Genomic DNA, 13,709 nt, shown 5'->3' with positions numbered 1-13,709 from the left:
AACAGCACAGTCATGGGGCACCTCCCTGGGGATGGAGACAGGCTGGGAATTGGGCCTGAGGCTGGACCCAGCTCTTGGGTCTCATGGCCAGGCAGGGCTGGGCTCTGTGGAGTTGGAGCCTGGCCTTGGTGGGGCCTTGCTGGGGCAGGGGCTGATGGCCCCAGGGCTGATGTTGAGGGCCTGGACTGATGGGGTATAGCATGCAACATGCAATGTTGTTATTCAAACTGGGTATAAATTCTTTAAGTGAAAAGTAGCAGTAAGGAGTGTGGTATTGATTTTGGGGTGCAGGAATTGACTTCAGGCGTACTCTCATAGAAACATCTTCATGAGTTGGCATTCTATCACTGAAAATGGTTTGAAAGAGAGTGGAAAGTTTGGAGAGGAAAAAGAAACAAAGAAGAACTAGGCTGATAGATGGAATTTGTGGGCAGAAATGTGAGAGCTATCTCAAATGATGACTGCAAGCATTGTTAATGACAGTACACAATGATCTAGTTGGCTTTTTCCAACACCTACTTAATGAAAGTTAGAACACAGATGATCTTCAGGGGAATCAGTTTATAGCCATATTAATCTACAAGCTATCTGCAAGATATAAACACCAAATTTGGGGAGGAATTAGGTTAGAGTTGGTAAATACAACGAGATAGCTATAAATAAAAGAAAAATATAGATTGGATTTAGATGATGGAGAAAATTTTTTTGCCAAGAATGATGTCTGCCAAATGATACACAGTATTCCTTATTTGGAACACTTCAAATGATGCCTTTTAAAATTCATCTGTTGTGTATTTTTGTTTACGTAAACATCCTCAGGTATAGTTGCCTGTATATTGCAAGTTCAGGGAAATATTGTGTTGACTACACCCTGTAGTGGCTTCCTGTGTCATAATTTGTGTAAAAAAAAAACAAATAAAAATTGTATCATTCCAGTCACACTGTTTGAATTAAATTGTGCTGCTCACTCCCACAGGGGTGTAGTTACATCAGTAGGGAGTTGTTCTCTGAGTTCAGTGCATTTCTCAATAGTGAATCAAATGATATAAATAAAATGTTTTGCTTATGCTGGTATACCTCTATGCCAGTACTATGTGTTTATATTTCTGATTCAGAAATTTTCATTCATATTTTTTGATCCCATTCCTACCAGAGCTCTTGTTGCATGCTCTTTGTATCAGTTAGTGTGACTGCAGAGGAAACCAATTGAGCAAACTGATCCAGAAGAGTGTACCATCCCCCAAAATCAACAGTTATGTTCGGTTTCAACTGTCTGAACTGAGTGACCTCCCTGTTGTCACAGCTGATTTGTGGATGCAAAGAAAGGAAATGGAATATGTAAGCATCTTGGAGGCACTGTGACATAACTTTGAGAGTAGCCTACAGATATATATGTAGTCTGATAAAGAGTTTGGATTCATTACCCGGTGTGCGATCCACCTGCTAGGTTGAGATATTGTTTATTTCAGAGTTGCGCAGCCTAGGTACCAGGTGGTTTCCCATAAAACTGGTACCTTTAGGACCTTCCACACTACTCTTTATACAGTGCCTTATCAATACATTCACGTTTGTACAGTCCCCTCGCCTCAGATTGGTTAGCTAATTAGCACACTGCTGACATGACACAATCACTCTGCTCATCATCAGAGAGGAAGGGGTCCCTAGGTCTCCCAACCTAGGGGCATGATTTTTCACTATTATCATGAGGATCACATTAGAATATGCCTAATCTTTGTTCTTCAGGCAACTATTCACGTTGCATTGGTTACTGACATATTCACGAGCACGTTTCCCTTGAGAATGTCAACACAATGGTCTTCCTGATTAGCAGTTCCTCAGTTAATAATTTTTCATGATTAACTTGGAGACACCTAAAAGACCCGGGTCATCTTGCCCTTTTCTCAAAGTGCATATTTTATCTCTTTCACACAAAACAGAGTTAGCTATTTACTGGCATCACAGGTGATACTAAGTGACACTTGCAAAGTACGTTTCTAACTGATTAAAATTAAAGTAAAATTGAGGTTATCACAGGTTGCTCTCCTTTCTGTCCTCTGGTTCTGTCCTGTCCTTTTGTGTTCCTTCCTTTAAGCTCATCTTGATGTGAGCCAGTTCAGGGAGCTAAACCAGCTGGAAACCACCTTTCCTAAGGTTAGCCTTCAGCTAGCTTAAGCCCTCCTTCCAGCTCATGGCAGAGGGACATGCCCCACTGCTACACAGGGTCAGAGGCAGGAGGGCATCAATGGAGAGACCAACAGAAGTGAAGCAACTCATTTCGATGACGTATGCTGTCCCAGGCTATATCCTGGGAAAAGGGGTGCCTAAGGAAAGTATGTCAAGTGGTGAGATATTCCTGGAACCCGGCATTTCCATCATAGCTGGTTGTTCACATGCCACACATGTGACTGTTTTGGATTAATGTATAGCTTGCTAATGTCCCAAGTTTGTTCTGGTTTAAGTTTGCTTCCTTTTGCACACCCTGGTAATTCCACTATATACATACAGAATCTAACAGCCAGTGGTCCACAGCTGGTAATTAGCACCATTTAGCAGCTGCTAAGCAGGATAATAGACTGTTATCCTTGAAGATCTCTAATAGGAATCGTAATGACTTGCTTACACTGCTTCTAAACCAGCTGGCATAAACTTGCTCTGCATGGTATGAGAGTTAAAAGAGGGACTGAGTCTCACTTCATATGGAATGCAGGTCAGGGGTAATTTGATTTATGCCAATTAAGTAATGCTGGTGTAGGATCAACATAAATGATGGGTGAAACAGCAGCAGCATACAGTTTATTCAGCAGAAAATTTGTGTTGTATGCAAATTCTTCAACTTTCACTGTTACATTAGGGAAAAGCATACAATGGCAATGGTTTTCAAAGCTACTGCCCACAGAATGAGTTATTTTGCTGATGTGTGTTTTAACATTTTGCTTTTAATGACCATATAATTGGAAACTTGAAAAGTCTGAAATAAATTTAGCATATTTAGTAAAATATTGTAAGGATCTGAAACTTTTATTCAAGTCTGCAAACATTGTACAATTGGGTATCTCGGTAGGAGAAGAGTTGGTCTAAAAATTACACCAGTACTTTTATAAGCTTTTAAATTGACAGGTATTTCTCAGGTACATCCAGTAGGCTGTAAGCGCTTGTAATAACTGACTTTAGCATGTTGATGATGTTCTTGATGTTTTTTTTTAGTCACCTTTCTCAGGAGAAAAACCTACACATAGAACACAGATAAAATATGTATATAGAATGCAGGAGATAAGAAGTGCTAATATATTATGTTATTTATTTATTTATTTTACTTTGAAATACATAATTCACAATAGGTAGTTTGAAGTGAAAACTTTGTAAAGAGTCTTATTTAAGTTTACTATGTGATCAACTACTTTCCCCTAAGGTTAATTTTCTTTTTTTTTTACAGCTTTGTTTTTATTGTAACTTTACCTCACTAATAGAAATTCAGAATTTGTTCAGGTCTGTGCTACCAGCTTTTGATGACACAGCTGTTCTGACCTGGGAAATAGCTATGCTGGCAAAAACCCTACTGTGCTATCAGCTATGATGATAGAAGCAATATTTTTAGCTAAGCATGTGTTATTTTGTGAGGGGATGTGAATCATTTTAGCAACAGCTCTGTAATGCATACAGAAGTTTTAGTTACACTGAGGTAAAATCACAGCTTTACAAACAAGTGAGACCTTACCACAGCAGTTTGCCCCTTGTGACCTTTCCAGACCTCTAGCTCTGGAAGAGTTAATTCAAAAATAGAGGCAAAACAAGGGATGACCTCCATTACATAGTACTCTGGAGTGTGTCCCCTTACAGAAATATCTTTGAGCTGTGCAAGTGAGCGGCTACTTCCAGTCTTTAAATTACCGTAATCACTGTTTTTCCTTCTCACTGTGGGCATAAACATAGATATTGTCTACACAAGTTCTTGTATGTAAATGATGTATTTGAATTTTGAATTTGAAAGTGTAACTATGAAGCAGGAAGGAGTTGAATATTGTGAAGAAAAAAAAGAAAAAAAAAAAGAAGAAAAAAACCAAGACTTTAGGAGTAAATATCTTCCAAAAAAGGGGAACTGAGAGAGAGAAGAAATCACATGTAGATGTTAGGTAGTGCGACCCACTTGTTTTTAAATCTTGTTCCTCTGAAATGATCTCAGAGTCCACACTGCTCTTCCATGTGAGTATCTGTCTTTTCAGAAGAGATGCTTTGCCTGCCATTCTACCACTTAACTCACAGCATGTCATATTTGACTGTTGCCCTAGGAGATTAATTTGTATTACTGTGCTTGAGCACCCACTAGATTTTTTATGCCATTTGATTTCTGTCCTTAATATTTTCCAGTGGAGGCACAAGCCGCATTAAATTTTGCATAGACAAAATGAAATGAAAGAGGGGGAGTTTGTCTGAAGTTTCCAAGTTAGCAGTTACTAAATAATGGTAGAGTGTAAAGATGAATTATTCTGGCTATGTCTATTGCAACAGAAATATCTGTCCCACTGAGGGAACTCCTCATGGATCTCATTTGAATTTGACTTGGTGTCTGGGGGCCAAGAGACAAAGCTGTTATTTTTATGTGGTTTTCCAGTTCAAGGTACCTCAGATAACAGGAGGGATGTGTCCTTGACCTCCAGAGTGACTTGTGTTAGTAGGAAGCTGTTAGCATTGCTGGACACCTAGGCATGGACATATAGTAGTTGAGGGTACAAGTCCTGGTGGAATTATGGTGAAGAAAGGAAGGGAGCTGTCTTGTCATGTGGTTACCTCTGCTGCTTACAGTTCATTCCCATAGTGCAGTGATTGAGGTGCTGAACTGCACCCAAGCTTGGGGGCTGATTGATTTCTCCAGTAACTAAGCATGGGAAAAATCTGACGCGTTTTGATATGGGCCTAACATTAAAGCTGGGAGAGAGGTCATCTGAGGATGTAGGACTACTTTTGTCAGTCTTTCATTGGTGTTTTGGTTTCTTCCTTTTAAAGATAATGCTCTGTTGAATGGAGCTCTTGGATCAGCCTGACAATTCACATCATGCTTTTAAGTTCAACAAAGAATCAATGGTTATGTTGCTTTGGGGCCGTGGTAATCAGATTCCTGGCTGTCTGAAAAAAATTATAAATTACAAAGAGCCTGCCAGGGAGGATGGAAGCATCAGCCCCATCCTCATCAATGCTGTGTTTAAACAGAGGAAGATAATAGGTTGGATAAGACTAAGGCTCTCAAATTCAGCCACTGTGGAAAATGTCTTTTTCCTCCCTTCATTTCTGCATTCTGTGAATGGGGTAACACTTAGTTGTCCAAATGGTGTGTGTATTTCCTTTATAATCTGTTTTCATGTAGCAAAGGTGGGAATTGAGTTGCAAGGGTTCTTCAGAAAATGAGAAGTACAATGAGGTTTGAACAATTTTGACAGATGTTGCCAGTGATTACTGGAAATATTTTAAGAGTGGAAAAAGCAGTAGGATTATGAATCAGTGGTTTGAAAAGCACATTAAGGGCATGACTTCTCTGAATAAGCATTGTATCCCAATGGGTAGGGCTTGCTTTGAAAGCATCAGCTGTCTCACTAGTTATGTAGTAAAAGTATTGCTACTGTAAGTGTATTTGTTTGGCAAACAAGCAGAATTAAAAGAATGATTAAATCTACAAATAATTGAATTTTAAATTTTTGTTTTTACCTTACGATGGTAAAAGGAAGTGTTGTTGAATGCAAGAATGCATTCACCATAAAATGGTGACATCAGGGGCAACCATATTGCTCTCTACAGATACCTTAAAGGAGGCTGTAGCGAGGTGGGGGTTGGTCTGTTCTCCCATGTGCCTGGTGACAGGACGAGGGGGAATGGGCTAAAGTTGCACCAGGGGAGTTTTAGGTTGGATGTTAGGAAGAACTTCTTTACTGAAAGGGTTGTTAGACATTGGAACAAGCTGCCCAGGGAAGTGGTGGAGTCACCATCCCTGGAGGTCTTTAAAAGATGATGTAGATGTTTAAAAAGATGATGTTTAGATGTAGAGCTTAGGGATATGGTTTAGTGGGGACTGTTAGTGTTAGGTCAGAAGTTGGACTCGATGATCTTGAGGTTTCTTCCAACCTAGAAATTCTGTGATTCTGTGATTCTGTGATCTTGCTTGATTTCATTTGCTGTTCTGATTAAGAATAACATACCAGAGATTGGTGTTCATCAGTTAATCTCTTATGCAGCTGAGTCATCCAACAGGTTTCTCAAAGCTACCTTTGGTACAAGCTGAAAATACAGTGTGACTGGAATGAGAGAGGTGTGCTACAGAGGCGTGAAGGTGGCATACAGAGTTTAAGATACGAGTATTGGACAAGCAGTCTGATTATGGAGTGAGTAAAGGGCAATATATGGCCCTTCCTTAACTGACAACAGAAGTATTCTATTCTTTGTGGTTCAGCATCACTTCTGTTGTCCAGTTGCATGGGTTCATGGTCAGCGTATGCAAGAACGGCTTTCAGCTGTTGCTGAAAGTGGTGGCTGTGCCATTCTGCCTGTTTGTAGCCATTGCTACATCCCCAGATAGTTGGTCTAGTTGAAAACTAATCTTTATCTTGTGCCAGCACAAGGGAGGTGGCAGAAACGTGCAGCCTGAGGCAGGAGGAGAGTAGAATAATCCATTTGAGCAACAGCATGGTCTTAGGCTTCTAAAGTAAGCCACAATTCCTCACATAATGAACAAGTAAAGCCTTCCAGCTAGAGTAATCCCTGCTAAACTGAAGAGAACAGAAGCAAATGTTAACAAAGGTCACACTATCTAGCTGCTACTCCCAGAGGAACAACAGTTAGAAACATCTACTGGTACTCTATTGAATATATAGCAATACACAGCAAAAGGCCAATTATAAGTTTTATATATATTGGACATTTTTTTGTCTTTTCTGTTACAAATAAAACTGGGTTTGCCTAGCTCTGAAGTTTGCGTTTCCATCAGCAGGTGACCACTGGTGATCTGTTGATAGTCCTGGGTTGTCAGAAATCATCTGCAAGGCTCTGCTGTCACTTCAGACCTGTATTCCTGTAGTCTCTAGCACGTAAGGTCACAGACTGTTTTACGTGGTAGAACAGCTAGGTGCTATTAGACATAGCACAGCATAAGTACTATTATCATATATATCAATATTATTAACACTACACCCTGCATGGCACAGGTCTTCAAAGTTAAAACTAGGACATTGACTAGTTGTCACTGGTCATTAGCCAATTGCTGTAACAGCTCAAAAAGCTAGAACAACTCTCCAAACAAGCCAAGCCAAGCCCAGACAAAGTCCCATGTGCAAAGCTAGTACGAGGCTTGTGGCTGGTAACAGGCACGGCAATGCTGTCTTTACTAGACTATAGGGCTACACAGTAAGTCGTAATTCAGTCAATGAATTGTGGAAAGCTGTTCAGCTCATTGGAGTCATCCAGTTACAGTTGTAGCATAAAGCGTATGTAAAAAGCTACCCTTTTTTTTTTTTTTTTTTTTTTTTACCACAGAGAGACTGACTTTATCACTTCAGTGCTTTCTTTATTTTTTCTTTATTAAATAGTATGGTTTGTGAAAGATTGTATTAGTTCTACTACAAGTAGCTGATAATTTTGCATGTCAAATCTGAAAGATGTTGGAGGAATGGATGGACCTCTTTAGACACACAAAGGAAGTGCTTGAGAGTTTCCTGTAAATTTTACTCTCATTTTATTTTTATTTTTTCAAGTAACTGTCAGCTTTTCGTGTTAATGCCCATTTTCAGTCTCCTCATCTGGTCTAAGGACTTCTCTTCCATGAAAGATTAAACAAGTTTTAAAAGAAATCCCTTGGAAACTACCTTAAAAATTGCACTAATTAAGAGAGATATAGCATTTCTGGAATTTAGCTGTGTGCATGTCTGTGTGTGTCTTTTTGTCCTCATTAGGGCAATTTATCAAAACTTACTAGCAGTAACTAGAGTAGTTCTATCAAAAGGAAAAATTGAACATAAAGTGAAGATTTTCCTTTTGGCTTGTAGAGTCTTCAGTGAATGATCTAAGTGAATTGCATGCCAGGGAGGGGAATGTTGTTTGTGACATTTTCTTTGATTGCTTTTTTATTGTGTTTTTCAGGATGGGGGGTAAATTCAAGGAAAAAAAAATCAAGGAAAGAGGAATGTTTTTTACTTGTGTTATATGCAGAGGGACATAGCACATAATCCTAATTCAAAACAAAGACTGTTGCCCAGTTGAAAGAAGAGTTTGCGTATCCTGCCCTGGCAATCTTTGTGATGTGAATTTCCTGAAGCACTGATAAAACTACATTTAATAATGTGGGAAAATAAGTCAGACAAAGAAAACTGAGAAGAGGGCTTTTATCCACTTACCCTGATTTTTTTTTATATGACTTGATGATTTGTTTATGGTCATAATTATTTAATATTCTACTTCAAGCTTGCAGTTTATGTGTCAATTCTTTGTGATGTAATCTTTTTATTTATTTTTCTGGGAGGGAAAGCAAAGCAAAGATTATTATGAATTGTAATTATTATGAATTTCAATCTCAGATCTAGAAAAGGTCTGTCATTTTTTGATTTCAACAGCAAGGTATTGCTGAGTGGGTCTGGAAAGGTTTTATTTCCTTTTGCATGGAAGATGTTCTACAAGAACGAAGTCTTTGGTGGCTTTATGGAGGGAAGAGAATCAATAAATTGTCCATATTTTTTTTTATACACAAGTAGCCAAATTGTTTTTGTGTCACTTAGTTACTATTTTAGGCTACAAATGAAATTCATGTGTAATATTTTTAGAGATGCAGTTTCCCAATCCTCTGACCTTCTTGTGTGCCCTGCTCCTGCCAAACAGGAAAGGTCTTCATCCTCTGTATTTGCTTAGAGAGACCTACCCAAAGAACATTTTTGGTGCTCCCCAAACTTTTAATGAGTGATTTAATCTCAATGACCCAACAAGAAATTTTGAACTTTATTTTTGCTGGAATCATTTTCTGCCTTTTGAGCCAGTTCCCAGAGGCAGACGTAGGCAGAGGTAAATGATGCATATGTTTTTTTGTGAATGGGGGAAGGGAACAAGGCCTTTTGGTTGTCTCTTTATTCAGCTCATCACATGTTGCGAAAACACAGACTAAAAATACATTTTTGTTATCACCCTTAGCCAATATAAGAGTGTGCTGCTACCAAAATGCAGTGTGCTTTCTCTGCCTCTACCTGATTTATGCATTTGTATCCTCTGTACATGTGCTGATGGAGCACATCAGCACAAAAAAAAAAAAAAAAAAAAAAAAGACTTAAAAATACTGTTGCAGTTGAGTATGCAGCTGCATAGGTGGGAAGAGCTGTCAATGCAGTGGAGACCAGACCTTCCCCACATGAGACTATACCTTATAAGTGCTATTTTCAGTGAATGATGCACTCCCACCGAAGTCATCAGTTAAAGTCTCCTTGAGAGCAGAATTTCAGTAGTTTAATAATTCCTGCAAATCACACCTTTGAGGACTATCTGCCTTAATTTCCATATCTCTGTGGGTGGAACCAAGCCATAGTTCACATTTCTAACCTACACACAGAGCCCATTAGAAAGAATGCTACACAAAACCACTGCTATTAAGGGGTTAAGAAACTAAAATGGGTGGAATTTATCTTTTCCCTGCTGAAAAGGAGGGACAGAGGAAGGAGAATGAGTATTAATTTGTTCAGATGAAATCCTGATCAGATTGGCAGAAAGAAATTACATTTGGGGCCTTAAGAAATGCTTTGTGATATGGAATTTGTATTTTCTAGCTTGCTAAAGAAATGTTAATAGCACATGAACACTGAAAATACCGACTCCTGCAGATGATATAGTTGCACACCTATTTAAGGAGGGAGGATTCCAAAGAAGGTCTTAAATCCTTAATCCTGAGGTAGAAGAAGCATCTCCTTATGTGGTCAGCAATTTAGGCAAAAGAAGGAAGGAACTTAGTTTTGAAGATTATTTTTAATGGACTCTGTCTGGATGAGGACAATTGTGTACTTTAGTATTGAATTTCTGTGTCTGAGAGTAGAAAAATCCATTGCTTTTTGTCATTCATTCATTTTTCTCGAGGTTATGAAAATTTGTAAATATTTCTCCACCCTCCCTCTCTCCTTTGGTGCTTTTCATCTCTCTTGGCAGTTGTTGTACTGTTCATTTATTCCAGGTTACTTACTGTTCCACTTCTACTTTTAACGGACAAGCTGGAGACAATGGTGGCTTCTAATTGTAGTTAGCTTTCAAAGTGGCATTTGCCAGAACATAAAGTCTTTCAGAGTCATATAAATAAACTGAAATGAAAACTTGGGTGAGGTGATATAGATACCACAGAGGTATTTGTAAAGTGTGAATTTGTACAGTGGTTTGGATTGATGTTTGATTTTCAAAGTTTAAACATGAGCAGATGATTAAATGGATTTGTATAGCTAGTATAAATATTTGCCCAATATACCACTGTGTTTACTATGTGTGAAGCAGTTAGTAATGATGAAGCCAAGTCTTCCCTTGTCTGTTTTCACTTCAATTTTACAGGCTTTCGACCATTTGGCAATTTTTCTTTCTTGTCCAGAATATTTCTAGGACACCTGATCAAAAATAATTCATCCTTTTCAGAAGACATTGCTTATGCAAATTGGCAATAAAAGAAAAGAAAAATGACCCTTTCAAGTAGGTCAGGTGAATGTTTGAATGCAGTAAGAAATTTAAATGTACAGCGAAAATGGAGTTAGAAGATATTCTCCAGAGAAAGAAAACACACACAAAAATGCCTGGATAAGGAAGAAGTGGTGAATATTTTTCTCTTGACAGAAGTTAGGAGGACAGCCTTGAGACCAGTTGATGATCATCAAGAGGTTGCAGTAGCTCAGAGTTCTGGGATGCTCAGTGCTTTGCAGACCTTTGCACAACTCCATCCAGGACTTTTAAAAAGGAATTTAAAACAGGATTTCCAGATGATGGGGGCAGAATGAGCTCTATTCCTATAAAGTGAACATTATAAGCAGTTACTCTCCTAGATGGAGGCCTTTTAGAAGGGCTTTTCATACGAGTTTAGTGAAGAAAGGGTTGCAGTGCAGGGGTGAGTTCCCCTAATAACGTCTGGCAGTGTCACAGCACCATCCTGCTCCAGGAATGAGCACCAGTAGCATGAGTTAGTAAATGCTTTAATTGCAAGTGAAAAGGTTATAAAGGCAATAAAGACTATTGGGGAAAAGTGCTGAATTTTCACACTTGAGTGAGCATTAACATGCAGGGTTGTTTTTTTTTTTTTTTTCCCTTGCATTTATAAGCGTGTTTTCATTTCAAAAGGGAGGCTGATACGTGTAAATGGGAGAGGAGTTAGGCTCTGAATATCATTTTAAGAATTATGCTGTGTCGGTGATCTGACAATGCACTGTAAAGGTTAAATTGAGTGCAGATCATTTAGCTATGGTATGATGATTAATTTTGAGTGATATAAGTTGTGAACGCTATTTTCAATTATTTACTGAAAAAGCCAGCAGGTCCCATGGGAGCTCTGCAAAGTCAAATAAAACCAGTTGACTGTGATTTTGCTCCCGAGGTGATTTTGACCTTGAGAGAGGGTCTTGCCCCTCCCCTCTCCTATGTATAGAACTAACACGCTCATCTGGCCTCTTGAGAAGTCCTTGATACTGTTCATATTTAACGTCGTTATCAAAGGTCCTTTGCTTCCAGGCCTAGTCGTTAAAATAGATGAGATGGGAAATGCTGACATGATAGTTTTGCAAATGTTATCTCAGAGGTTTGCATATATTATTAAATCTGTTAATGAAGATGATGAAGAATCAGGCTATTAACAGCTCAGAATTGGCTCCATTGCTGCATTAATTCTTGTTCCTCTTTTCTTTGATATTTCAGTGTTACGACTGTTGAAGGATGGTGCTGATCCTCACATGCTTGTTTCCTCAGGAGGCTCCTTGCTCCATCTGGTAAGAGTGATGGAAGATTAGTGTTAGTAACCGTGGATAAATATGGTGGGATACAGAGTAGCAGATTGGACATATTAACAAGAAAGGCTTAGCAATGTTTTATCTACACTGTCCCCCACAGTCATTACGATGGCATCCAGCTATGCCTGTGAAATAAGTGGTCATTTTCAAATTGCTTATGAAAGGATGGAACATGTCATATGAATGGTAACTAACAGTGTAGAATTAAACATTTTATTTACAAATTATCTGCACAGTAAATAAGAACAAAGGAAATACTGCTGGATTCTGAATATGGAATTATATGGTTCAAAGATTCACAGATCCTATACGAAAAACACTGTGATGTGACATTTTCCTTTTGTTTCTGTGCATATTTTCTTGTTCCAATTTTCTACACATAGATATTGAACAGATTGTCAGCATTTAGTTTATCATTTTTTTGCCTAGCCACTTGGGTTAAGTAGAAAAGAGAAGATGATAGAAGGAAAACTGTGTGCAATAACCAAAAGAGAAGCAACATGTAAGGGCATGTGGGAGAAGGACTGCCAGACAGACAAGACTGTAGGGGTAAAATTTCAGCTTTGCTGAAGCCAATGTCAAAACTCATCATAAGTAGGATCTTAAGTCTGATTATACTTTACTTTGGTCTGTGGAGCTTCAATTGCAGATGTGCTTTCTTTACAATGTGTAACTATTTTAAGATATTTGAATTCAACTTTGTTTCACAATGCTGCTGAAATAAATTTGACTTCAGAAATACAAGGGCATAAAAGAGCATCTACTTAAAAGTTTGCTGGCAGAGTGTTTCATTTTAGATCCATTGGATTAAGTTTCTCATAGTATGTACACAAAATAAAACATTTTCTTGATGAAAACGGATCCTGTAATGTTACTGGGGTACAGCATACCTGCAGCCATACTCTTGCAAGATACAGCATTTTCCTTGTGTAATGAATCTGTGCTCTTCATCTTCTGTGGCTGTGCTGCTTACAAAGATTTTGGGAAACAGAGGTGTAGATAGGTGTAATAATGAGGTGAAACAGAGACAACAGAAGTTCTCTTTTCTGTCTTCCAACTCTTTGCCTTCTGCAAAAGGTTCTCAATCACACTCTAAAAATGCAGCCCATACGAGATGTTATCTTTAGGATTCCCAAACTGAGACATCCTAAATCTTATCCTGTGTTGAAAGCCCCAGGAGACAACCCATATCTTCAGTGTAGCTGATGTGATGTGTCCTATTGACATTTTAGAATGAAAGAAAGATGCATCCTTTAAGGATTTTAGGTTCCTTTGTCTAGTTCAACTGCTATGCACTTTTAAACTGCAGATTTTAGTGAACTGTGACTTTTCAGGTTTCTTGATCATCTGCATCACAACCTGTAACACTGGCACGCTCAGTGTCTCTCCACTGGTGCCTGCTGCTTCACAGGCACAAGTGCTTCAAAAGGATGGAAAGCTTCCTGCAGCAAGAAAAGCGCAGTAGAGATCTGTGTGTAACCTGCTGCCCCAGTTTAGTCAGTGTTACTTATAAGTACTCAGAATTCATTTACAGGAAAATGACAGTCCTATCTGAGACAAGAGCAAACCTGATGTCAGTGAAAGCTGGTTTTGACCCTGATTGGGAGCAGTATAGTAGGAGGGGAGAGTCATAATACAGGAAAATAGATTAGTGAATTTTACTTTTCCGTGAGAACTCAACATAGTAATTGTGCATACATCTTTAATGTATTTTTGAACCTCACTCAG

General features: G+C 38.6%; 1 protein-coding gene across 2 annotated transcripts in view; it reads left to right on the top strand.

Moving 5' to 3' along the window:
- Window positions 1–13,709, top strand: part of MYO16 (myosin XVI) — a 370,616-nt gene that overhangs the window by 101,749 nt on the left and 255,158 nt on the right. For both annotated transcript variants that reach the window (XM_068678649.1, XM_068678640.1), the window contains exon 3: window positions 11,890–11,960. In XM_068678649.1, the coding sequence (XP_068534750.1) occupies window positions 11,890–11,960 (71 nt within the window). The remainder of the gene's footprint in view (window positions 1–11,889; window positions 11,961–13,709) is intronic.

This window comes from Anas acuta, chromosome 1 (genome assembly GCF_963932015.1).
Source record: "Anas acuta chromosome 1, bAnaAcu1.1, whole genome shotgun sequence".
NCBI lineage: Eukaryota > Metazoa > Chordata > Aves > Anseriformes > Anatidae > Anas > Anas acuta.
This window is presented reverse-complemented; position numbering and strand designations above follow the sequence as displayed.